This window comes from Apodemus sylvaticus, chromosome 8, assembly GCF_947179515.1.
Source record: "Apodemus sylvaticus chromosome 8, mApoSyl1.1, whole genome shotgun sequence".
Taxonomy (NCBI): Eukaryota; Metazoa; Chordata; class Mammalia; order Rodentia; family Muridae; genus Apodemus; species Apodemus sylvaticus.
In genome coordinates, this window is record NC_067479.1 from 22,648,441 (window position 1) to 22,674,192 (window position 25,752).

A 25,752-nucleotide genomic window follows, 5' to 3' on the forward strand; every position below is an offset into this window, starting at 1 on the left:
TCCTTTAGTCATTTAACAGTATGCTTTTTTGACCCTGAGAAAATGTAATTGTTTATTCTGAATGATAGATACATAGCAATGCAGCCTAGAAAATGTTTACAGGTGTTTTTCCCTCACACTTAAGACATTTTGTCTTGCACATATGTTATAGTTCCCCACACTGTAGTCTATGGATGAGAACCTCGGGGTAGTGGCCTTCTTTGGAGCTCTCACCCCACCCATCTTCTGTCTTAGGATAAGCCTGGGTCCCAGACTGGAAGCCTGCCGGGAAGGAGATAGCTTTCCTAGCTGACAGACTGATGGCATGCAGCACTGCCACTTTCCAGTCTGTCTCTTTGTTGGTGGTTCCTTTAACACTGCAGTTGAACCTAGGCCCTTGAGGCTGCTAGACAGACTCTGACACTGTCCATCTTCCCATTTCCAGCTTAGGCCTTGAAGAGGAGAAAAACGTCAGACACATCACTCTCCTAACGTTCTTGACAGTGGCTACAAACTACAGCTAAGATTTAAATGCATCAGAAGCTCTGCAGCTCCTTCTGATTTTCATAGACTTATGCAAAAAGACAAACATTCAAAAGTAAAGTGTTAAGTTGTAGTTTATGGTGGGTTTACCACACTGTCAACTCTCCATTTCTGACTGACCCCCTGGGGTGAGATCTCCTTCTGAGCCTTAGGACATTCTCTGGTTTGTGTGAGGTTGACAGCCTTGTGGTTACCCTCCTAGAGTCTTAGTTGTTCTCTCATTAGCTCTTCAGTTCTACTCTCATTTTCTTTGTTTTGTTTTGTTTTTTGTACCCTTCCCACAAGGGTGCATGGTTTTGCACCTGTGGGTCCAATCCCTGATGGTCTTGAGCAGTGCTGGAGTACTATCAATGTTGCATGATAATAGCGCCCATGTCTTTTGCTATGTATGTCGTACCGTAGGTTGCCTTATCTTTTCATTCTGCCTCACCCTTCACACGACACAAGTGCCATAAGAGTTAGGACTTCTTTTTCATCATTGTATTTTTGGTCTCTAGGATGATTGCTGATATATAATACTCAATATTGTTCATTGAGTTGTTTTTTTTTTATTTGTATGTCATGCATTTTTAAGTCATCTATAAGAATAACCCAGGCAAAAATATCACTCATGCTGTTCTAGATGTATATGTTATATGTAGGTTATTTTATTTGTGTGTATGTGTATGTTGCTGGCTTGTATGTGCATGAATGCATGCAGATAGATAAGTACAGCCAATTGTAGAGTTCAGGTGTCTTTCCTGAGTGCTGTCCTCTATTGCCCTCTTTTGATTTTGTTGAAGACAGGGTCTCTGACTGGAACTGGAGCTCACTGTTTCCTCTGGGCCAGCTGGTCACTGAGGTCCTGGCAGCCTCCGTCTCCACCGCCTCAGAGCCAGGGTTAAAGAGCACTCTGCTACCTCCACATTCGCAGTGATTCACACTCATGCCTCATAGCTATGTAGCAAGCCCTTTACCCACAGAGCCAGGACTCTACCTCCCAAGATTTTTATTTTCAAAAATGTTGTAAAAAATTTTCTCATTGCCAAAGTTTATGCTACTGATTAATTTTAATTGCCATCATTGCAATGTAGTGTTATAGGGTGGTGAAAATTCAGCTTTTTTTTCTTTTTTAGTTTTTCTGCTTTAAAGTTTTTATTATTTATGACTGCATTGAAAATAAGTAAAGTGTCTAACATGTCCCAATGAGTTTTAAATGTGCTTTGTGTTGTGAGACTTTTTGCCAACAGGATTTAATATCTTAAATAAAAGATCTATTACCAAAAAACACTAAATACTGGGGTTAGCCTTAAAAAAAGTAGATAAATGTACATTTCAACATTGGGCCATTCTAAGATACATATTTTGGAAATAATAATAATAATAATGAAACCATTCAGAAAACGAGACAATAGTTAAACTACAAGTAACATTTCCATCATTGTTTCCATGTATAACCTTGTTTACAGGTAAGCAATCACAGAAACTTAACAAACTAAAGAAATATTAGTCTAAATAGACATACTCAAATTTGATCAATCAGATTTAAAAGCCTTACAAATAACAATATATTTGGACACACTACATATACAATTCATCTAAATACATTAATTTGACCTTTGTTTTAAATCTTAATTTTATATAAACTTTTGAAAACTTTTACAGTAGCTTTAAGTAAGTGTATAATTGCATACCATTTGAACTGCTTTGTTTTTGCTTGTGTTCTCTAAGCTTTTGTCCATTGAATCTGTGCTGCTTCTTTGCCAATGTTTTCCACTAGACTCTCCATCTCGCAACCTTGCTTCTCGTGAGCGCATTTACAAACATTTGGGTGTAACTGGGCCTGCCTCTGCTCTCTCATCTCTGTCTCACAAACTGCAGGGTGGGTATGCGTGCCTCGTGAGCATCCGGCCGTTCTCAGTGGCTGGAGAGGAGCCTGCACATGCTCACTTCACCACTGTCCTGTCTGTCCCATTCCAGTTGTTAAACTAAGCTCGGTCATTTTATTTAGAATTTTGTGTTTGAAATTATTTATGATGTATCCATTTATATTATATTGTATTATACTTTGTCCTTTTATATATGTTTATCATACCTGGGGTTCAGATAGCATTCCTGTTACTCTTTAAAGCTTTGTAAGGTCTTAAGAGTTTGAAAAGGATTGCCACCAGATGCTGCATGTGAAGCATAAAGCTTGGATAAAGCAGTTTCTCATGGACAAGCTGGCTCGCAGACTCGTAGTGCTGTATGGAGCCTGATTAAGCAGCCTACCATCCTAATTGTTATAGAAACATTTTTAAAATTAGGTTAAAAGCTTTTTAAAACTTTGATTATTAAGAAGTACCACGGGCACATGTGCACACACTCTACCCCTTTCTATGATGAATCTCTCTTATACTATTTTAGTGACCTATTTTAAAAATTTTAAATTTAGACGTGTTCAGTGATTAACAGACGCAGTTTCAAATATTTAAAAGTATGCACTTGGTCCTTTAGAGTACAGCAAGTGCTTACTCAAATTTTTTGCCATAAAGTAATCTTTAATAAAAGGTAAGAAAACTTGCAGCCAATGGCATCCAGTGCTCAATACCTGCAGCCTACGTGATGGAAAGAGAGAGCAAACTCCCAAACACAGAGATATGCACACACACACACACACTAATAAAAATGGTATTAGTGATTTAATAAATAAATTCTTCATGTTTAACATGTTCAGTAACATTTAATTTGATTGACTATACAAAGTTTTTAGCTCATTCTTAGTAAGGATTCATTACAGGTTAAATTTTCTTTCCTACTACTTAAGTTTACATATTATGAACATAATTATGAAACCATAATTAATAACTTCTGCCTGTGAACGCATATGTAGTCCAAGAATTTAAATGAGGTATTTGTTTATAATTTTTTTTTATTTTAGGACATCAACATGATAATTTTTAGTAACAATTCATGCAGCAAAATTCTTTGAAAGCCATATGAAAATCATAAACAAAAATTAGCTTACAGGTTTACTGCTCCTAAATTTCACTTTAAAAATATTTTTAAAAACATTTTGAAGACATATGTTCTTTAAAAGGATTTAGTTATGATTTGATAAATACATCTTGGGAAGAAATTCTCCATCATTACTTATGCACTTGAATTCCAAGAGTTATTTAACTGTTGTCACTTATGGAACTCAAGGAAATATCCCCTCTACTAGAGACAGTTTCTGACCCTCTCAGTATACAAGTGTGCGCATCTATATATATACAGAGAGAGAGAGAGATGGGGAGAGAGAGGGGGAAGAGCGGGGAAGAGAGAGAGAAAGGAACACAAGACTAACTTGGATGTTTAAGAAAGAGGAAAATTCATGATGTAGCAGAAATAGATAATGTTCAAAATACTTTCATTCTTTCAAAAGAACTACAGTTGTTTGCTACATATTGGGATGTTGCAGCTGAAGTACATATGTGTTGTACCATTGTGCTCTCCAAGAGCTATTCTGCCCTCTCATTTCACTACAGAATTATTCATGTTGACTCTAATTGTACACAACAACTGCTATCACATCTGCTGTGATTGCCAAAGAGTGGATTCTCAGAGTCTGAATGTGTTGGATAGCCAAAAAAAAAAAAAAAAAAAAAAAAAAGGAAGAAAAATGAGAAGTAAATGACGCAAAGTGGACCTGGACCTGGATTCTTTTCCAGAAGGAAGACAAATTCTAACAGTTATTGCTCAGACATACAGATGACTGCAGTGTGACTTCATACACGGGCAAATCAGAACACTTCTCTGCAGTGCCTACACTTACTGCCATCTCTTTTTTGGGAAAAGAGAGAAGAGGCTGCATTTATTACCAGTAACAAATTCCATTTCCTAGAACCTCTTTTATAAACACATAGCATTGTATCTAGCTGTTTTTTGCTTTTCCGTGACACTTGAATCACTTGGATCAGATTGCTCTCCTTCTAAAACAGTCTTTGCACTATAAGCAAGAGTCGTTTTATGGTTGTTTGTTTAAGGAGGAAAAGTAACGTTAATCTGAACCACCAACTAGGGACAAAGCCTGACTGTACTGCTTCAAAGAAAGCATAATATGCAGAATAGAGAAATTAAGGGAAGGCCAGATACCCATACCAAATGGTATCTGTGTAGAGTTATCTTGGGATTTGCCTTAGAAAGAGGTTTGGGGTTTTTGGTGATTGTGGTTTGTTTCTGTTACTCACTAGGCATGACGATCCCATTTCAGACTTGTCGTGCTCATGATGAAGGTCCTATGGTTTCTTTTATATGTGGGGCCCTTCAGTTCCAAATTCTATCAGCTAAGTTGCTAAGATCTTAAGATGAAAACTGTTTTCATATAACAGAGTGACTGTCCTACATGCTAATACACAACAGCTCTAGGATACCCATACTTTATTATGTCATTGTTATCAGGACATTAAACCAAGGTGTCTCCTGTATGGAGCTCTTCACTAACCTAGTTGCATTATATTTTACAATTAAATACAGTAATTATATAAATTGAGTTTCTTTGTTCACGAAGACCTATGCTGTTACCTTAAGTATGCTAAGTTTCACTCTCCTGAATTTCTTAACTTGGTTATTTTGTATGGAGGATATATTCTTCAAAATTTAATTTTTAAAGTAGTTACTTTCTTTCTAGTCTTTTGCAGAATTTAAATTCTAATTAGTCGCACAAGGGCTAGGGTTTATATTTGATCACTAATAGCTCATCTGGGTGAATACATACTCTTTATTCAATTTGTTTTGCTTCTATAAACATATATTATAGTAGCATGCATAATGAGAGAGTAGAATTTTATGGGAAATATTTTTATCTTATTCTTAACATGTTTTGTATATGTAAGTAATATAAATTTCGTAGCTTTTCTATTTTAGTGTTTAGTGTTTAAATTATCTTTATGTTGCATTTTATTAACAAATTCACTATGAAATGGATCATGCAGGTGACAGAGGAACTATCTCAACATCTTCAAGACCAGTCTGTACATCAGGAAAGTCAGAGCTGCCCTCTAAGCAGTGCAGAACAGTTAAACCCGATGGGCGTGTGAGCCGGACTACTGCTGACCAGAAGAAGCCACAGGGTACAGAAGGCTTATCTGCTAGTGAATCCCTCATGTTAAAATCCGATGCTGCAAAGTTGAGGTCAGACTCCCATAGTAGGTCACTGTCCCCTAACCATAACACTCTGCAGACACTGAAGCCTGACGGGAGGATGGCTTCTGGCTTCAGGGCCGAATCCCCAGGGCCAGGCTCTAGGTCATCCTCTCCTAAGCCCAAGACCCTGCCGACTCCCAGGCCTAGCCCATCTGGTGCTAGCTCTCCACGCTCCTCCTCACCGCAGGATAAAAATCTACCTCAGAAAAGCACAGCTCCTGCTAAGACAAAACTTGACCCACCTCGGGAACGTTCCAAGTCAGACTCATACACACTTGATCCAGACACCCTCCGTAAGAAGAAAATGCCCCTCACAGAGCCATTGAGGGGGCGGTCCACATCACCAAAACCAAAACCAGTAGCACCAAATGATCTTAAAGACTCACCAGGGTCTGAGAACAGAGCCCCTTCTCCCCATGTAGTGCAGGAAAACCTCCATAGTGAGGTGGTTGAAGTCTGTACTTCAAGTACTTTAAAAACAAATAGTGTCACAGACGGCACCTGCGATGACAGCAGTGATTTCAAGAGTGTGGATGAAGGTTCAAATAAAGTGCACTTCAGCATAGGAAAAGCACCGCTGAAAGATGAGCAGGAGATGAGAGCATCACCCAAAATAAGTCGGAAGTGTGCTAATAGACACGCCAGGCCCAAAAAAGAAAAGTCTAACTTTCTTTTCAAAGGAGATGGAGCCAGATCTTTAGAGCCAGCCAAGCAAGCCATGTCCCCGTCTGTGGCCGAGTGTGCCAGGGCCGTCTTTGCCTCTTTTCTGTGGCATGAAGGCATAGTACATGATGCAATGGCTTGCTCTTCCTTCCTGAAATTTAATCCTGAACTTTCCAAAGAGCACGCTCCTATAAGAAGTAGTTTGAATAGCCAACCACCCACAGAGGAAAAGGAAATCAAGTTAAAAAATAGACATTCATTGGAAATATCATCAGCGCTAAATATGTTTAACATTGCACCTCATGGACCAGATATATCCAAGATGGGTAGTATCAACAAAAATAAGGTCTTGTCTATGCTCAAGGAGCCACCTCTCCATGAGAAATGTGAGGACGGAAAATCAGAAGCCACTTTTGAAATGTCCATGCATCATACAGTGAAGTCTAAGTCTCCGCTTCCCTTAACATTACAACATTTAGTGGCTTTCTGGGAAGATATCTCTTTGGCTACAATCAAAGCTGCTTCCCAGAATATGATTTTTCCAAGTCCTGGTTCCTGTGCAGTCCTTAAAAAGAAAGAATGTGAGAAAGAGAATAAAAAAACAAAAAAGGAAAAAAAGAAAAAAGAAAAGACAGAAATTCGGCCGAGGGGCAATTTGTTTGGTGAAATGGCCCAGCTTGCAGTAGGAGGGCCAGAGAAAGATACCATCTGTGAGCTCTGTGGAGAATCCCATCCATACCCAGTGACGTACCACATGAGACAAGCTCACCCCGGTAAGCTGTTTGTGCTAGATATATATGCGCCTTAGTCCTTGTGAACTGTCCTCTGAACTATATCAAAGGATAGGGAAACAGTTGCCCAAATAAATAGAATCTTATGGCATTGACCACAGTGAATCATTTATTTAAAGAGATAGAGAAATTCTAGTAATACTCAGTACAAGAAATTTAATGTTATTTACTTGGAATGTGGCAAATTTTGAAAAGATTTTTAAAAGTATTTTATGTGTTTCCCAAAGGATGCAATGAAGGTTTTACACAATAGAAATAATGGCATGTCTAAACAAGAAGGCACAGCTCTGTATTAGATCTTCTAATTTAGATTCCTGTTCAAAAGTTACCAATTAAGTGGGTTATACAAATTGGGATGGGGAGGGGCGGTGGTTCCTATGTAGATGATACCAGTTGTTTTATCAGAGGATTGTATGTTAGGTAAATATTTTTATATGAATAATCTAAAACTTACTTCATGTATGATTTGTTTTCTTTTTTTTTTCACTTTGGTGTTAGAAACATTTGATTTCCCAAACAGGCCACTCTTTTTTATGTATCTATTTTATTCACGTTCATAAGTAGATCTAAAGGTATCCATCCCCTGTTTCTTTAATGAACTCATCTAAAAATAGAATATCTCAAGCAGTTTGAGCATATCTGATTGATAGTTCTTTAGATCAGGCATGCTGTGTTTCTCTAACATGGACACCTTATAAACAGTTAGGTACTTGCTCAGGATTTCAGTTTGAAAAGATGCACCTGTTGCTGATATAACAGCAGCAGCGAAGATCAAAGGCATTCAGAATGTTAAATATTTGTCTTATGCTTTTTTCAAGGTTGTGGCCGATATGCTGGTGGACAAGGATACAATAGTATTGGGCATTTTTGTGGAGGATGGGCTGGTAACTGTGGTGATGGGGGAATGGGAGGAAGTACCTGGTACCTCGTATGCGATCGCTGTAGAGAAAAATACCTCCGTGAGAAACAGGCTGCTGCAAGAGAAAAGGTATTTTTATTCCATTCAGGCTATATTATTTATGATATGGATTAGTTCTATGTAAATGATATTAATTTCAGCTTGTACAACAAAAAATAAGATACAAATTCAGTATTTGTTAAGTAACCTGTTTCTAATCTAACAGGTACAAATGGTATGTTGACAAATGTTTGTGGTGTCATTCTTTATCATTATCCCCCGCACTACACATATGAGTTTCTCCCTGTTCTTTCTTGTCTGGTTTGCTTTCCTCCTCTTCCTCTCTTGTCTTTTCCTTAATACCCAATCGTACCGTAGAAGTCACGGAAAGTTGAGATCATTCCTACTAATTACAAACCAAGTCAGAGACCTCTGCTAAAGCTTCCTTCCCTACGTGACTCCTCCCAGTTCCCCAGTGGTGGGGTTGTGGTTGGTTGTTTTAGTAAACACAGTCATGATTGTAAAATACTTTTTCATTTCTTTTTTTCTAGAAACAGCAAAAGTTAAGAATGATCTTTATAAATATACACAAGAAAGAATCACTTCTCTTCCTTTTTTTTTTTTTTTTTTTTTGCCAGGTCAAACAATCGAGAAGAAAGCCAATGCAAGTAAAGACACCTCGTGCCTTGCCCACCATGGAAGCACACCAGGTGATCAAAGCCAATGCCCTCTTCCTGCTGTCCCTGAGCAGTGCGGCAGAGCCAAGCATCTTGTGTTACCATCCTGCAAAGCCATTCCAGTCTCAGCTGCCCATCGTGAAGGAAGGTGTTTCTGAGGACCTTCCTGTAAAAATGCCTTGTCTCTACTTACAGACATTAGCTAGGTAAGAAGACTTTGTTTGTGGCTTTTAATTCCCTAGGGGTTTACAGCTTCAGAGGATTAATGACACCATAAAGGGGCTCAAGGGGTGCTCGAGTACCCACACTGCCACAGATGGAGAGCCCGAAAGGAGCCTTCAGAATTGGCTTTCTCCATTGCCCAGATGGACAAGACTGGGAGTATGGTGCACATTGGATGCTAGTGGGTACTTTGTCAACTTGTTCTGTTACGATTAATGCAAAACGTATCGTAAAAAGAAAGACTTGCATTTTTTTCTCTATTAGTTGACTTTAGTCTAGTAGTCAGAAATGCTGAAGAGAAAAAAAACTGACGCTTCCTGTAGAAGTCTTCCTTATTTATTCTTCTTATCCTTAAACAAAAACCAGCTGAGTAACAAGGATACTGAAAGGAATATTAAAGTCCTAGCTGTAGTCAGCGGTGGTGGAAAGAGAGATACGTCATTAACACCGTCCCATGTCATGCTAGCCTTGCTCAAAGTGAAGTGAGATAGGATGCAGAAAGCACTGAGACGGTACCTGGGTCACTTCCCAGAGGGCCTGCCGTCACCATTCCCCTGAATACTGAAGGACTGATAATAGAAATTCACCGGGCGAGTGATGGGAGGAAAGCAGTTTCTAGCAGAGCACACTCAGATGAAATCTCGTCCAATGTCACTGGTGATCTGGGGAACATAGTACTCGGTAGCTTGTGCTGATTCTTCTTCAGGCAGAGGCAATGAAGGAAGAATTTTAAACATGGAAAGAATCAACCTGTTTGTAATTAAAAGGTCACAGTATGGAATGTGGAAACCAATACAGAAATTGGACAAGGGATTTAACCCAAGTGGAGAACTGCTTGCTGATAGTGCTTGTTTCCTATCCTGGAGGTGGACTTAACATCTGCACCCTTTTCCATTGTATACTAACACTCTAAAGTAGTCTTTCATATTCCAAAGGTAGAGTTTTTCCGTGCTGGCTGATGAGTGAGTTCTGTATTTTGCCTATTGTCATGGCTTGCCAGCCAGTCATTACACTGAAAAGTGCCCCTTTTTTATGGCAAAGTTATGAGGCTTTTAATAATGTTTGCACTTGTTAAAATAGGAAAATGTAAAACATTCAAAACCAGGAAGAAATAATAAGGCATGCTAAACATAAACGTATCTTGAATTTCAGTTAGACTATTTTTTGCATTTAGGTTAACAGTGTTTTATTGTGGTTTGAAAAAGAATGAATCAAGCCAGGCTGGTGGGATGGTTCAGTGGGTAAAGCTGCTTAGCACCACACCGAACTAGAGTGGAATCTGGTGTCTCGGATCTACAGGGTTGAAGGAGTAATGCGTCTTTCACTAGTTGTCTTCTAACCTGCCCACATGTACCTTGGCATGCATTAGTAAACACACACACACACACTAAACAAAGATGTGTAGCATTAAAATAGCAGTCAAAATATAAAACATGGAAGGAAAAACTTGCCAGCGTAACATAATTAAGGAATTTCAATTCTTAGTTGTCTGCGGAATGGATACACCAGAACCAAAGGAATGCTTTGCATTTATGCTTTTCAAATTTTTCAAATCTGATATATAATACAACCCAAGAAGTGACACCTATTTCAACAAACCATCAAGAAATGATACCAGTCTTCACTGTGGCAGTTATGATAGAAAATGATAAGAGAGATCAGTGTAAAAGGAGGCGTGGTTGGTATCATAGGCCTGAATGACTAGTGCTGATTGAGGGCTAGGCCTTGTCTAGCACAGATATTCTCTGTGCACAGAGAGTCAGTGGGATCATTCACCAAGCACCGGAAAATGGAGATATTCTTGAAACAAAAGAAAATATGTTCCATTTCAGTTTGTAGAAAGTAATATCAGACTTTTATATCTACCAGTCTGCTTCTGCGATTATTTTAATACTCTTCCTTTATTTGTATATTCTTCATGTACTACTTTGCCTTTTTCAAAGGAGATTTAAAATGAAGAGGATCTATACCGCCACTGTACTCTTAAGTTCTTGGATTTAATTTAATGCAGGCACCACCATGAAAATTTTGTGGGCTATCAAGATGACAACCTCTTCCAGGATGAAATGAGATATCTGCGTTCGACGTCTGTCCCTGCCCCGTACATATCAGTGACTCCGGATGCAAGTCCCAATGTATTTGAAGAGCCAGAAAGCAATATGAAGTCTATGCCACCAAGGTACTTTAGTTCTTGGAGTGACGAGTGTTTGCTGGAAGAAAGGCTGAACTATAAAAACATGTTCTTGTAGTTTTTGAATAGAGCTTTCTGTCTCCGGAGGGCCACTGAGTCAGCTGTGCTTGCTGTTGGAAAGGGCAAAAAACTATGTATTAGATAGAGTTCTTGATGGGAGGGCAGACCACTGGGAGAGAAAATGTGAACTAGCAATTCAATAAAAGACTATACTAAAAAAATTTAAAAAAAAAAGATTATCCTGAAGCCGATAACTGAGTGATGCATTGCGTCAGAGTAGGGAAGAGAAGCTTCAAGGCAGCACTTAGACCCATGGTAAAAATGGCACAGAGCTTCGATCATGAACTGTAGGCTTCTTAGATTGTAGTCTGCGGCATCCTCTCACTTAGCTATTGTTGCTATCAAAGAGCTTCTTGAAAAGGAATTGTAAGTAAACACAGTGCACCGAGAAACTCTAGCGTCACAGACACTTTGAGAGGAAAAGCATGCCAACAGTGTGGGAGTAGCACAGTGTCTTTAAGAAGCTGCTAAACTGGTAATAGACATCAGCTAAATATGTGGCTCCGAGCACACTGCAGCCTCATGAGAAAGATGGATAAAGAAGATATACCGTGGGGGAAATGAGTGCAACTTCACTGGGTAAAGAAGAAATAATCTTAGATGGCACCAAAGCAATAGGCACAAGCAGCTGAGCATAGTGTCACTGGAAAGGGAGGTCTTTGCTGGAGAGACAGTACACTTACCTAAGATACGTTAGTGTTCTGTAGTATATAGTCATCGTAATGAGCTAAAGTAATAGGCACATTAGGAATTATGATAGGGCTAGCATATCCAAAGTAGGTATTTTTCCATGAAAAATACTTGAGATTTTTCCCATCTGTGGATTTTTCTCATGTGTTTTTGAGCTGCTCTTGACATTGTCTCCAAAGAGTACAATGTACATTTTATTTCTTTAAAGAAACTCAGGTGTCTCTGAAGATAAATTCCACCTTTGAAAAAGAGTTGTGAAACATTTTAGACTATGATCAATCGGATTCAGTGGTGATGTTATGTGTTCCAAGATTAAAGCCATATAGAACAAACTTCTAGTTGGATATAGTGAGTGGTAAAGCTGTATAATAGAGTTATCCATACCACATGATTTTTAATATTTTTTTTAAAAATTTTTTTCATCAATTCTAAATTAAACAAGTCGCTATAAATTTCCATGTTAGCCATGAGAAGAACCAGAACTTGCTAAGAAGCCGAAAGGCCTTCCAGCTGATGGAACGGTAGCTGGAGGGAGGGCTGCAAAGCTCAGACGGAGATCCAGACGGCCTCTCGTCACCACACTCCCAGGATCTGCCTCTCTGTGCTCACAGCTGCCCGCTGCTAAGGACCCATGGCACTCTTCACAGCGCAGGCTCTGCCTTGCAATAGAACCTGAAACCTTGTGGTATCTCTGCAAGGAATAATACGTATCAAGTATGATTGCCAACACAAGTTCAATAAAATCCATAATACATTATCAGATAAGCTGGGAAACAAAATTGGTTTATCATATGATAATAGTAATTAATAATAATAAAAACAATTAAACCAATCTGGAGGAAAATTCAACTAAAGGAAATGAAAATTTCTCCAAGTAATTTATAGTATATATATGATTAAAGCAATACATTGTGATGCTAAAATGGCAGACCAACACTTTATAAAACTAAGGAAATAATTAGAAATTTATAGAAGGGTAGTTGTTGCAAATAAAGGAAAAGTTTCCGATATTACAGTAGGTCAGGGGTCCCAAAATTAAGCAATATTGAAATAGAATGAGAATCTTTGGGGCTGGAGAGATGGCTCAGCGGTTAAGAGCACTGACTACTCTTCTAGAGATCCTGAGTTCAATTCCCAGCAACCAAGTGGTGGCTCACAACCATCTGTAATGAGATCTGATGCCCTCTTCTGGTGTGTCTGAAGAGAATCTTTTATGATAAATATTAGTATATTAAATTACTAAAACTCAGAACAACCAAACAACAACAAAAATAGGAATATTTCAATTATCTGCACAAGGAAAACAAGTTGTCTTGCAAAAGGAAAGTATGAGAAAAATTTTAAATGTCTTCTGAAATATTAAAACAAAAAAAAAATGTTACCTTAGAAGTTTACCTGAAGTCAGATATAAATATATTTGAATCAGATATAGTTGAAAACAAAAAAAGCTTGAGAACCTAAGTACATACAAGGCTATAATGTGGTGCTAGCAGCGGTAGTGTTTTTAAATTCTGTCCTATTACAAACCCAAGAGTAACTATAAGTTAATGAAATAATATCAATGATTAATTTTAATGATATTAAAACCATGTTTAAAAGACTATCTCTCCCCCTCCTGTTCCTCCACTGCCCCTTACTTTCTCACAAATTAATCACCCCGTGTTTGTATATCGTGTATATATGAATATGAGCATGTGTATACATACACGCACAACCCTCCTGGGTTCATTCAGTGTTTCACATATGTATATATGTTTAGGGTTGACTGTTCAGAATTGCATTCACTTTCAGTGAGCTCAAAAGGACTGAAAAGACTGTCTCCTCCCACCACAGCCACTGGTTGTGTGTAGCTCTTCATTACCTTGGGGTTAATAGCAGCTGCTCAGTGCGGGGATTCGTGTTGGTATTGTAAACCTAGCCAACTGCTTGTGACTGGAGAGATCATAGATTCCGGAAGAGAACCCACTTTCCTAAACCAATATATTTTCTAACTGAATTCTAAAATCTTACTCTTATCCCCACAGGTGAGTATAATTCTCACCTTTTAATTGCACTCTGGTATAACCATGCACTCTTTTAACAGCACTTCTTCTGGAGAATATAAAACCTCACTTACCCATATTCAAGTATCTGTAAGGAATAAGGCATCATTTTATCTGTCAATTTTCCTTATAAAATGGAAGCTTCTCTCTGTTTACTGTATTTAGGATTATTCCTTGTTTTTCCCCCCTCTGAATATCTTCAAGCTTTGAATTTTAAGTTAGGAAACTGGAGAGGTTAAGAGTTAAGAGTGTTTCTAGAGAACGCAGATCTAGTTCCAGGCACCCACAGTGTAGCTCACAGACACCTATAGCTCCAATTCTGGTTGATTTCTCTCACTCCCTTCTGGCCTCTGTAGGCACAGAGCACACACATGATGTACATATATGCAGACAAAATATTCATACACATGAAATAATTATACACATTAAAAAGAAAATATCAGTACATTTGTTACCTTTTCCTTTTCATTTGAAATACAAACAATTTAAGAAAAGTGTAAGTTTAAGATATAGTTCTGAAATCATTCAGAGTGTTACATTGTTGAAAAGGATTATATTCTTCCTTTTTGAGATTTTATGTTCACTTAATGTGTTATGAGTGTTTGCCTGAATGTATGTATTCAGGCTAGTGGAGGCCACGTGGAATCAGATGTCTAACTCACTATGATGAAAGCAGTGTCACTGCACTTGACACACTTGGTTCACAGAGTGTTTCCTCTGTTCTTTCCATATCCGCAGTCTGGAAACTAGCCCCATCACCGACACTGACCTGGCTAAGAGAACTGTCTTCCAAAGGTCATACTCTGTTGTTGCTTCTGAGTATGACAAGCAGCATTCCATTTTACCTGCACGGGTGAAAGCCATCCCGAGAAGAAGAGTCAACAGTGGAGACACTGGTAGGTACAAGGGCAGGGTGAATGATCAAACCGCCAGACAGACAAACCAGCCATCTGACGGACAGACGGATGGACAGACAGATGAAGAAACAAAGGGAGGTAGGGAGAGAAGAAAAGGAAAGGAAAGGAAGGGAAAGGAAAGAGGAAAGGAAAAAGGAAAGGAAAAGAAAGGAAAAATTGTTTTCTTTGCAGACACTTTTTAAGGTGTACTCCCTGAAGGGGAAGCACTACGTTGGTGCATTGGTTTCCATTTGGGACAGATTGTACTTTATCTGACCCAGGCATGAAAGCTCCTACTTTTTTTTATATCTCAGTGAGAATAGTTATTTAGATCAGAATTGACTTACAAAATCTTGGCAGGTGTCTGACCCCCACATACTACTATCACTATGCCTTCCACTAAGTATCATGAACCAGCAGATCCAGTGTGCTTAAGCACTCAGTAATTTCTCAGCATCCATAGAAACTTATAACTCCCACAGTCACCATGGTTCCAACGAGATAGAACACTACAGAGAGATGAATAACTTCTGCTGGATTTTGTTTGTTTGTTTGTTTGTACTCTGGACCAGTTGCAATTTGAGAGCATTTTTTTCCTAAGCTTTATTCTTAGACACTGTGTTACTCAGGCTTGTCCCCAAACTTGCAACTATCTTGTCTCGGCCTCTCAGGTTCATGGATTGAAGGAGCATGTCACCATATTGTTATGTTAATATTGAAGATCACCAGAAAGAAATATTGTTTTGCCCAGTAGACAATTTGTAGGTTTATTCAATAAATATTTTAGACTTTGTATTGAGACACTGCCTTTGTTGTATTTCCTGCTGCTATGATAAAATACCTCAGCAAAAGTAACTTAATGAAGGGGGGTTTATTTGGCCCACAACTAATTAAGCTGGTCACATCACTTCTGCCATCAGGAGCAGACTGTTTATTGCTCCATGTGTGCTAGTGCTTGGTGCTCTGTCTCGGTAGGGCTTTCCAATGAAACTAAGCCAATTAAGAAAACCCCTCACAGGAATGCCCTTGTGCCAACCTAATCCATTCCTCATTGAGACTCCCTCCCCAGGGATTGTGCCTCTTGACAATTATAACTAACCATCTTTTTACATACTTTACATATATACATAATATACTTTTACTCACCCTTCAGGAAGCTATGGACATGAGGTGTAGATTTCAGGTAGAATACAAGCTGCTTAGCTTTTACAATGCTGCAGGAAGTATGGAACTTGAGATTCAGTTTTTCATTCAACACCTACCTCTTCAACACACTCTGTGTAGCTCTAATAAAGTAAGACATTACAGGGTATGGTTATTCCTTACCACTGATTGAAATTGTTATGATTTGTGTCATGTGCAAAAGCAAAAGACTTGAAAGTGAATAAGCTGGATATTTTCAGTATTTTATACATTAACTGTATAAAATCTATGTATACTATCTATGAAGATTACTAATTTTTTTTTTTCGTTTTAGAAGTTGGGTCTTCCCTCTTGCGACATCCATCACCTGAGCTTTCCCGACTCATATCAGCCCACAGCTCTCTTTCCAAAGGAGAACGAAATTTCCAATGGCCAGTTTTAGCTTTTGTTATACAACATCATGATTTAGAAGGGCTTGAAATAGCAATGAAGCAGGCCCTAAGGAAGTCTGCTTGCCGTGTGTTTGCTATGGAGGTATGAATACTTTGGTGAAATTATTATCCATGCTTTACACAAATACACAGTAATTCTATTTAATGATGACACTTTTTTAACAAAAAAATTACATCAAATTAAAGTCATGTGCCTAATGGGGAAAAAAAACTGTTCACATCAAAATAAAAATTTAAAGTTTATAAACAACTTAATTATGAATTTTTACACTTAAGTATGCCAAATCTTTATTTTCATATTACTTGAATATGAGGTTATCTTTTAAACAATTTTGTTTTCAGGACATTTCAGTAGAATAAAAAGAATGTGGTAGATAATTTGTTACATTCATTGTTGGAAATAATATAGTTAAGTAAATAACTGTGTAGAATTTGGAAAACATTTGTCTTAGTTAGGGTTTTACTGCTGTGAACAGACACCATGACCAATGCAAGTTTTATAAAAGACAACATTCAATTGGGGCTGGATTACAGGCTCAGAGGTTCAGTCCATTGTCATCAAGGCAGAAACATGGCAGCATCCAAGCAAGCATGGTGCAGGAGGAGCTGAGGGGTGTACATCTTCATCTGAAGGCTGCCAGTGGAAGACTGACTTCCAGGCAACTAGGGTGAGGGTCTTAAGCCCACACCCACAGTGACACACCTACTCCAACAGGGCCACACCTCCTAATAGGGTCACTCCCTGGGCCAATCATATATCAACCATCATACATTCTAGGTTAGTTTTAAATGCTGGTTAGAAAAAATGACTAGAATAGAATAAATTGATATTAAAGAATTTTCATTATATTTTGTAAACAATATATTCTTGTTGCTCTTTTTTATTAACAGCAGAACTGACTGTTTCAGATTCAGTGCTTTTTCAGTGAAACAAGGGCCACGTTTTCTAACATGTCTATCTTTAAATAATAATTTTAAAAAACCCTACGTAGTTTAAGTCACATATTTTCCTTTATTTTGTGCCTTGGTTTACTCAGGCATTCAACTGGCTGCTCTGTAACGTCATCCAAACGACATCTCTGCATGACATTCTCTGGCACTTTGTGGCAGCATTGACTCCTTCTCCAGTAGAAGCAGAAGAAGATGAGGATGAAGATAATAAATCCAATAAAGAAAATGCAGAGCAAGTGGGTTTTATTCCATCTCATTCCATGTTTTCCCTTTTTACTTATATATTTTATTGCTTGGACGTTTTATAAATGTATATAATATATACCAATCACACCCTTCCACCACTACTTCCTTCCAGCTGCCCCTAGTGCATCCTACTGCACTTCTCCTGTTTCCTTGTTATTGCTAATAGCAACCAGAGTCCAAATAGTGCTTCCTATATGTGCATGGCTATATAGCCATAATTTCATATTTTTATAGGACCCAAGTAGTATGTTTTCTGGTGGTGTAGTATGTAATGTTTTACATGAAATAATTGACAGATGACTTGCAAAGCCCAACAATACGATGATAGTATGGGCAAAATGTTAGCCGTACTTAGTAAAAGTTTTCTGTCTGGCAAAGATCCTGACACATCTGGTTTCTCATTGAATGTCATTGTCACAAAGCAAGCAAGCAGCAGATGCATTGCAGTATTACAATCAGCATCACTAGTGTACAGCAAATCTAGAGCTGGAAAGCTTTCCTTTCTAGCGTAGGAACAAATGGGATGAATGTGGTGTATGTCTTATCAGGGAGTGTAGTGCTCAAATGTAAAGCGAAGTCGGAAATAACCAGTCTGACCACGTGGGTGCCAAGCCCTGACCTAATCTACATAGAGTATAAAACGTAATATGGTTTAGCAACAGATGTAAACTAGAACTTGTATGATGTTCTTACTTCAGTAGACATACAAAGAAAGCAGCAATAGCATGGCTGTGTTTTACTTAGCTCATTGACATAATTCAGAATGTTGAGACACACCTATTAGCAACAGAATGGAAAAAAAAGGCATTCATATTTGCTGGGTATTAACCACATCTAGTAGAAAAATTTGACAAAACCTATACAAATTCACATTAAAAACTATTTAGCTATTACACTTTTGTGAGCTTTACTATTATGTGAATATGTGATTCATTGCAGAGCTTGTTAAAACAAACAGACAAACAAAATAATTGTTCTGAGGTAGACTAATAAGAATACTGCACTGTTCCTGTTCGTGGGATAACATTGACCAGAATATTGAGTTTTGTGTACATAGGTAATAAGTCATGATCATGTTGTAAATTGTCTATTATTGTGCAGTGTACATAAAAAGTCCTATGAACTAGGAGTACCCCAACTTCTAAACATGTATGATTTCTTATACATAAACAAATACATAAAATATATTTCTGTTTGAATATAAATTTATATGCATGAAAATACATGTATCTACATCTATATTCAGTCTTCTAATGATATGTGAGTATCCTAGAATTGATATGTATATGTGATTTTCATTTGTTTGCTCATTTTTCTTATTTACTTTATCAGTTTTCTCTAGAAAAGATACAAATACATTAGAACTTTTACATACAACTGATAAAAGATTTTTTTTAAATATTTCTTCCAACTGATGAACTCATTTTCATCTTAGGAGAAGGACACAAGAGTGTGTGAGCATCCGCTGTCAGATATAGTGATCGCAGGAGAAGCTGCTCACCCTTTGCCACACACATTTCACCGGTTACTTCAGACCATCTCTGATCTTATGATGTCCCTCCCTAGTGGCAGTTCATTGCAACAAATGGCCTTAAGGTAATTTTTCACCAAAGTATTCTAATAAAAAAATATTTTATGAATGTCTTAGTCAGGGTTTGTATTCCTGCACAAAACATCATGACCAGGAAGCAAGTTGGGGAGGAAAGGGTTTATTCAGCTTACATTTACACATTGTTGTTCATCACCAAAGGAGGTCAGGACTGGAACTCAAGCAGGAGCTGATGCAGAGGCCATGGAGAGATGTTTCTTACTGGCTTGCTTCCCCTGGCTTGCTCAGCCTACTTTCTTATTGAACCTGACACTGCCAGCCCAGGGATGGCACCACCCTCAATGGGCCCTCCCCACTTGATCATTAATTGAGAAAATGCCCCACACCTGAATCTCATGGAGGCACTTCCCCAACTGAAACTCTTTTCTCTGTGATAACTCCAGCCTGTGTCAAGTTGACACACAAAACCAGCCAGGACAATGAAATATTCAAAGTACTGAATACTTGAAAAAAAATTTGTTTAAATGGCAAGATACAAAGAATCCCTAAATTGTGGAAATGGTGACTGCCCTCTTTTGTCCTAAATTATAACCTTTTTCTTTCCGGCTAGTATCTGTTTGCCTTTCTTGGTCTCTAGACCAAGAGTGGTTGCTGAGACCGTCTTGTTCACCTTGCCTGCTCCTGTCTCACTGTGACCAGTAAAGAAAGTGACAAGAACATCTCAGAAACCAAACAAAGTTGGGAGGGGCTTGAAAGCAGATTCTAGATTCTAGTTATGTGCATCCAATTTTAAACTACCTTGAGTAATATCACATCATCTTAATTTTGGAATGTGTTAAGAATTTGGCATTACATTACATTATGAACTGTAGTTTTAGATTGATTCAGTGGACTGCAGACATCAATAAATCCTCCATGGTGTCTATCACAAGTTGATGGGAAAGATTAGGGTTCCTATGTCCCTAATGATAAGGCCAATAGAAAACAGATGGTTTTGTAATCCTCATAAGGTTTTTGAAGGGCAAGAAATGTTGTACCCCCCAAAACCATTATGGAATTGTTACACAGAAATTTGGAAAGTTATTACAGTTGCTATAATGCTTATCCATAAAACAGATTCATCTTTGCTGTGTGGCCTTGACCTCCATAGCTCCTTTAAAAAAAAAATATATATATATATACACATATATATTTTAAAATAGGGAGATTTTCTTTAGAACTTACCTTGCTAAGTTACCTTTATTTCTCAAAACAAATATATATATATATATATATATATATATATATATATATATGATTTCATCCTCTGAAAAATTTCAATGTTTAGTTTTCTAAAGTAAATTTCTCTTGATATATACACTTCAAAGTATAGTAACTTCTCTCAGAATTCATAGGTAGTCCTAGAAAATAATTACTTTGTATTTGTTTCTGCTTTCAGATGCTGGAGCCTCAAATTCAAGCAGTCCGACCACCAGTTCCTCCATCAGAGCAATGTCTTCCATCACATCAACAACATCTTGTCAAAGTCAGACGACGGAGACAGTGAGGAGAGCTTCAGTATCAGTATCCAGTCTGGCTTTGAAGCTATGAGCCAGGTCAGTGGCTTACCTATATATCTGATATAGTAGCTAGTGGCGGTGTGTGTGGTAAAGACAGACTGTAAGTGAGTCATACACAGTTTGATTACATTGTTTACTATTGAATGCTTGTTTTTTTTTATCACAAAAAGATTGCATTTTTAATACTATGATTGTCTACATTTCTTTCTGTTAGGAGTTATGCATAGTTATGTGCTTAAAGGACTTGACCAGCATCGTTGACATAAAAACATCAAGTCGACCAGCCATGATTGGCAGTTTAACAGATGGCTCCACAGAAACCTTTTGGGAATCAGGAGATGAAGATAAAAACAAAACTAAAAACATCACGATCAACTGTGTGAAGGGAATTAATGCCCGTTATGTATCTGTTCATGTGGACAATTCCCGGGACCTGGGGGTAAGAAGGGAGCTCAATTTCTGGATTATTAGTTCTTTTTAACTAAAAGTTTTAATTTTGGGGGAATTCTCCAACCAGATATTTTTATAATCCTCCAATAAATCCTAAATTTAAGAACAGATTTATATGACTGAAAACACTGTGGGCTATAAATCCTAAAAAATGGTCTGATCACAATTTACCTTGAGTACAGCTGAACAAGATTCAAATATACACTAGTATTTTCTGTTTCTATGCCATTGCTTAAGCAAGGCTCTAATTTCCTTTAAAATGTGTTCCCACAATCTTAAGACTCAGCAGGGAAACCCTCTTTGAATTATAACTCCCGGATAAAAATTACTCATTCCTCCATGGGGTTTTTCAGGTATGTTGTTTTGTTTTGTTTGTTTGTAGTACTCTAATGGTGCCTATCATCCTTTGGCCACAGTATACTTAGTTTCTGGCTTCTGCTTCACACCCTAAGGTTAGAGTCCTTAGGGTTAGAGGTGGATAGTCCTTGAATTCATTTAAATATTCATGACTTACAGTTTTCCCAGCCCTAATCTCTCTAATAGAGCGTCTCCTCTGAATGGAAGAATGAAACATTCTTCCATAAAATCCTTTCCACCAAAGAAAAGAAAAGGATCCTGTTACCTGAGCTGGAAAATAGCATTGGCCACCAGACTGCTTCTTCTGTCCTTAGTTTTGGTAGATGAGGCTTTCCAGGAGATGGTTTTAGTGGACTCCCATGAACCATTGCTGAGCTATAAACCCATCCATTTGCATATTGGTTTTGCGAAAGAAAGAAAGAAAGAAAGAAAGAAAGAAAGAAAGAAAGAAAGAAAGAAAGAAAGAAAGAAAGAAAGAAAGAAAGAAAGAAAGAAAGAAAATAGATAGTGGGGTTTTGTCTCAAATAACCTGCATGTAAAGATAAGCACATCAGTCCCCTCTTGAGGCCGAGTACAGTAATCTGCCATCCTCCCTGCCCAGCTCTGAGGCATCAGTGCAGGTTCAGTGCATCCCTGCTGCCAAATAAGACAGTGAGCATAAGATAACTTACTGTGAGTGTATTTCCTCTTTAGAAACAGGAATTTCCAATGGGTGCAAATAGTTTATCTTATAAGAAAATGTCAAAACTTTGCTGGCTAGGTTTTACTGCTGACTACGAACTTACCTTTGACTCAGTACAATTTTCACCAAGACATCTTCCTCACAATGATTATAATCAAATTGAACTTCAATATTTGTTAAGTAGAGATACTTCATAACAATATTTACTGTAAAAACTAAAAACTCTTAACATCTGCTTTCCTTTTAAGAGACATCCTTGAGCAAACACATCACTTTGCCTCCCAATTACCCACAGTGAGCCTTATTCACAACTTTTGTGGTTTTGAGTTACAGTTCATAATAAACAGCTCAAGAGGAATTAATGCTTGTCCATTTTTTGATGTACTTAGCATAAAGCTACCCAGCTCTAGTACCGGGGTGACTGGCTTCCTGTACTGAGACATGGCACTAGCAGTGGTGGATATTCATTTCCTATGTGAGCATTAGCATTGCCTTCCCTGGTTTGCTGAGCCCTTTGAAGGAATAGAATGCACCTTACTAAGATGTTCTTTTCCCAAGTCGTATAGAAGTGATGACACACACGAGGATCTATCTTAGTTAAGGAACCTTCCTTTCATGTACTTCAAAATCGGGGAGTAGCATGAACAGAATTGTTAGACACTACATGAAGATACAGAGTTGGGTTAAAACTGGGAAAGTCAAACTGAGAAATCACATAAAGGCTAAAATCTAAGAGATGACTGGAATTGTAGGCACTGTGGTTGATTTGATAAATGGTATGGGGTCTATGAGGACTGATAACTCAAGTTGAAGCAGCAATGTGGCATCTGAAGGCTGTAAGACATTATTGTATGTGTAAATGTTCCAAGAAGAAACATAGTATAACTATTTTAAATTTCTATTATAGAATAAAGTTACCTCAATGACCTTCCTAACTGGTAAAGCAGTAGAAGATTTGTGCAGAATAAAGCAGGTAATTGAAATGTCATTTTTTTTTTCTCAGCTTTCACTGTTGAGTTTCAGCTTTGCCATACTACCTAGATAGCATAAGAAATCATTTATTCACAAAACAATAAGTTGAAAGTAGTCTGTAGCCAAGAACTACCATCCCAATGCTAGATATCTCCCCATTACTTCTTTAAACGCCCTCAGTCAGGAGCCTACAGTCTGTAACCTCTCTGTCCTGTGAAGACTCGAGCGCCTTTAGTGTCACTTGTTCACTGCCAGGAACTTCACTTGCCAACACTTAGGTTAAAATTGACTGTTAGCCTAACAAAATAAAATAAAATACAACCCTGGCTTTACTTCAGCAGCTAGATCTGTGTTGAAAATCAGTTTGCAAAACAGTTGTAGAAATGAAGCCATTGGGCCCAGGCCTGAGATGATGCACAAGCTTTGGAACTTACACAACAAATGCCTTCTCAGAGCTTTTCTCCAAGGTTTACTTTGTAATGCAAAAATCAATAAGTTTCTTTGAATTTATCTCCAAACATATTGAGAGTTAAGATGAAAAATATTTAAATACTAAAAAAATCTAGGAAAATTATTCTAAAAGCAGTTTTGTTTTGTTTTGATTTCCACACTTAATTTCTCTTTTTGGAAGTATTAACATTATAGTTAAAATAACAAATGTCTAAATAAATCATCTAGAAGGCTGCAGGTTCCTTCTTGGTTATCAAATACAATGAGAATAATTTTAATTTCATTGATGAAGTAGTGTCAAAACTCATTTTGCTATGTATTGACATTCAGTTCTTGATACACAAACACTCATATGAAATACCATCACAATGAAAAAAACCATTTTTTTCTCTGGTGTTGAATGTAAAAATGCATAAAGCAGCACCTCATTGCTTACGTTGTTGTACTAAGAGCCAGCATAGGGGAATCATGTAGACTCTAATAGTTCGCTCACAGAATTTATACAGGGAAGCCATATGGTAGGCAGGCCTCTATCAGTTCCCAGCCCCATCACCTCCTGAAACTCTCTCAACCTGGGTCAACCTCCCTTTCTTCTTTGTTCTGTCTCCGACTTGTCCCCACAGAACTTAAATAGGATAATGGGAATAACCTGATAATCTTTACTGTCTGTGCAGTTGTTTATTTGAGCTTTCTGTTATTGATGCTAGGCCCAGGACAGTGATAAAGTGATTCTGCTATATCAGGTTCCTGTCCTTTTTCTGCTCCACCAGGTTGATTTGGATTCCAGGCACATTGGCTGGGTAACAAGTGAACTCCCAGGGGGGGATAATCACATCATCAAAATTGAGTTAAAGGGCCCAGAAAATACATTAAGAGTTCGACAAGTAAAAGTCCTCGGTTGGAAAGATGGTGAAAGCACAAAAATTGCTGGCCAGATCTCAGCCAGTGTGGCTCAGCAAAGGAGCTGTGAGGCCGAGACCCTCCGCGTGTTCAGACTCATCACCTCTCAAGTGAGTGAACTGCAGGGTAAACTGACCTGTGCTGAGAGTATGGCAGGCATTCTACTACTATCTTCTGGTTCCAAGCACAGCCCGTGGTCACTTCCTTTAGGCCATTACCAATATCCAGTGTTGGCGAAGCCATACTAGTACTGGGAGATAGAGATGCTGTACCAGAGGGAACCCTTCAGAATCGGGCTCAGTGGGGGGCTGAGCCTATGGTCCTGGCACTCTAGAGACTAAGACAAAAGGATTGCAGCAAACCTCAGGACAGCCTGGACTACAGTATCACCCTGCTTCAAAATAAAGAATGAATAAACCCATCAGAATTAGGTAGTCCTCCAGCCCAGCCCCCCCCCCCCCCCCCCCCCCCCCCCCCCGGGGTAGTGCTGTCATTAGCTTTCTCACCTGCCTGTCTCTGTTCTTTGTCAGGTGTTTGGAAAGCTCATCTCTGGAGATGCTGAGCCCACACCAGAGCAGGAGGAAAAGGCACTCCTGTCGTCCCCTGAAGGAGAGGAAAAAGTATACAATGTATTTATTTGTAGACTAAAATTTTGTTTCTCATTTTCATTTTCTTTCTTTTGGTAAAACAACCAACTGTTGGGTTGATTTACACTTTAGTGGGTATGTGGCTGCAGTTTCTATGTCATGTGGCATTAGAAAGAAGGTAAAGGAGCTAAAAGTAACTCACCTTTCCATATCCAAGCTAGCTGGAAGTTTTCATCCATAGAAGCTGCTCTGTGAGGTGCTTGCTGGCTGCTGTTGGCATCCTTGGGGATCACCAAATTCTGCCTTCTCCATTGCATTTCCCTCCATGGTCTAGCTGAAAATAAGAGGAACCTTCTTTACAACCTCCCCAAAGAGAAAACAGCCAAAGTTCAGACCAATCCATCTGTGCTTCTCCTTCACAGCTTCTTTTTTCTTATACGTTCATCTATACTGTCTTATCTCTCCCATGGCTTCTCAGAGAGCTCATCCACATCACCCACCATGTGTTGGTCAGTGTATGGCAGTTAAATATTACTGAAATAATGACTTTTCGGTGCTTTTGACTCGTGTCTAAAAGAATTACCTTACTATTTTTTTCTGAACTGAAACAGTCCACCTAGGAGGAAAGGGTCAGCCTCTTGAGTTCCTCTTGGTGAG

At 38.3% G+C, this 25,752-nt stretch overlaps 1 protein-coding gene across 13 annotated transcripts in view; it reads left to right on the forward strand.

The window, feature by feature from the left end:
* Positions 1-25,752, forward strand: part of Mycbp2 (MYC binding protein 2) — a 228,396-nt gene that overhangs the window by 178,454 nt on the left and 24,190 nt on the right. For 9 of the 13 annotated variants that reach the window (XM_052190750.1, XM_052190755.1, XM_052190761.1 and 6 more), the window contains 13 exons: positions 5,457-7,103; positions 7,940-8,109; positions 8,658-8,902; positions 10,930-11,097; positions 14,640-14,797; positions 16,275-16,474; positions 17,430-17,579; positions 19,025-19,185; positions 20,577-20,733; positions 20,912-21,136; positions 23,094-23,159; positions 24,379-24,618; positions 25,039-25,137. In XM_052190750.1, coding sequence (XP_052046710.1) covers positions 5,457-7,103; positions 7,940-8,109; positions 8,658-8,902; positions 10,930-11,097; positions 14,640-14,797; positions 16,275-16,474; positions 17,430-17,579; positions 19,025-19,185; positions 20,577-20,733; positions 20,912-21,136; positions 23,094-23,159; positions 24,379-24,618; positions 25,039-25,137 — 3,686 coding nt within the window. The remainder of the gene's footprint in view (positions 1-5,456; positions 7,104-7,939; positions 8,110-8,657; positions 8,903-10,929; positions 11,098-14,639; positions 14,798-16,274; positions 16,475-17,429; positions 17,580-19,024; positions 19,186-20,576; positions 20,734-20,911; positions 21,137-23,093; positions 23,160-24,378; positions 24,619-25,038; positions 25,138-25,752) is intronic. The other 4 variants (XM_052190751.1, XM_052190756.1, XM_052190753.1 and 1 more) reach the window with 3 other exon arrangements.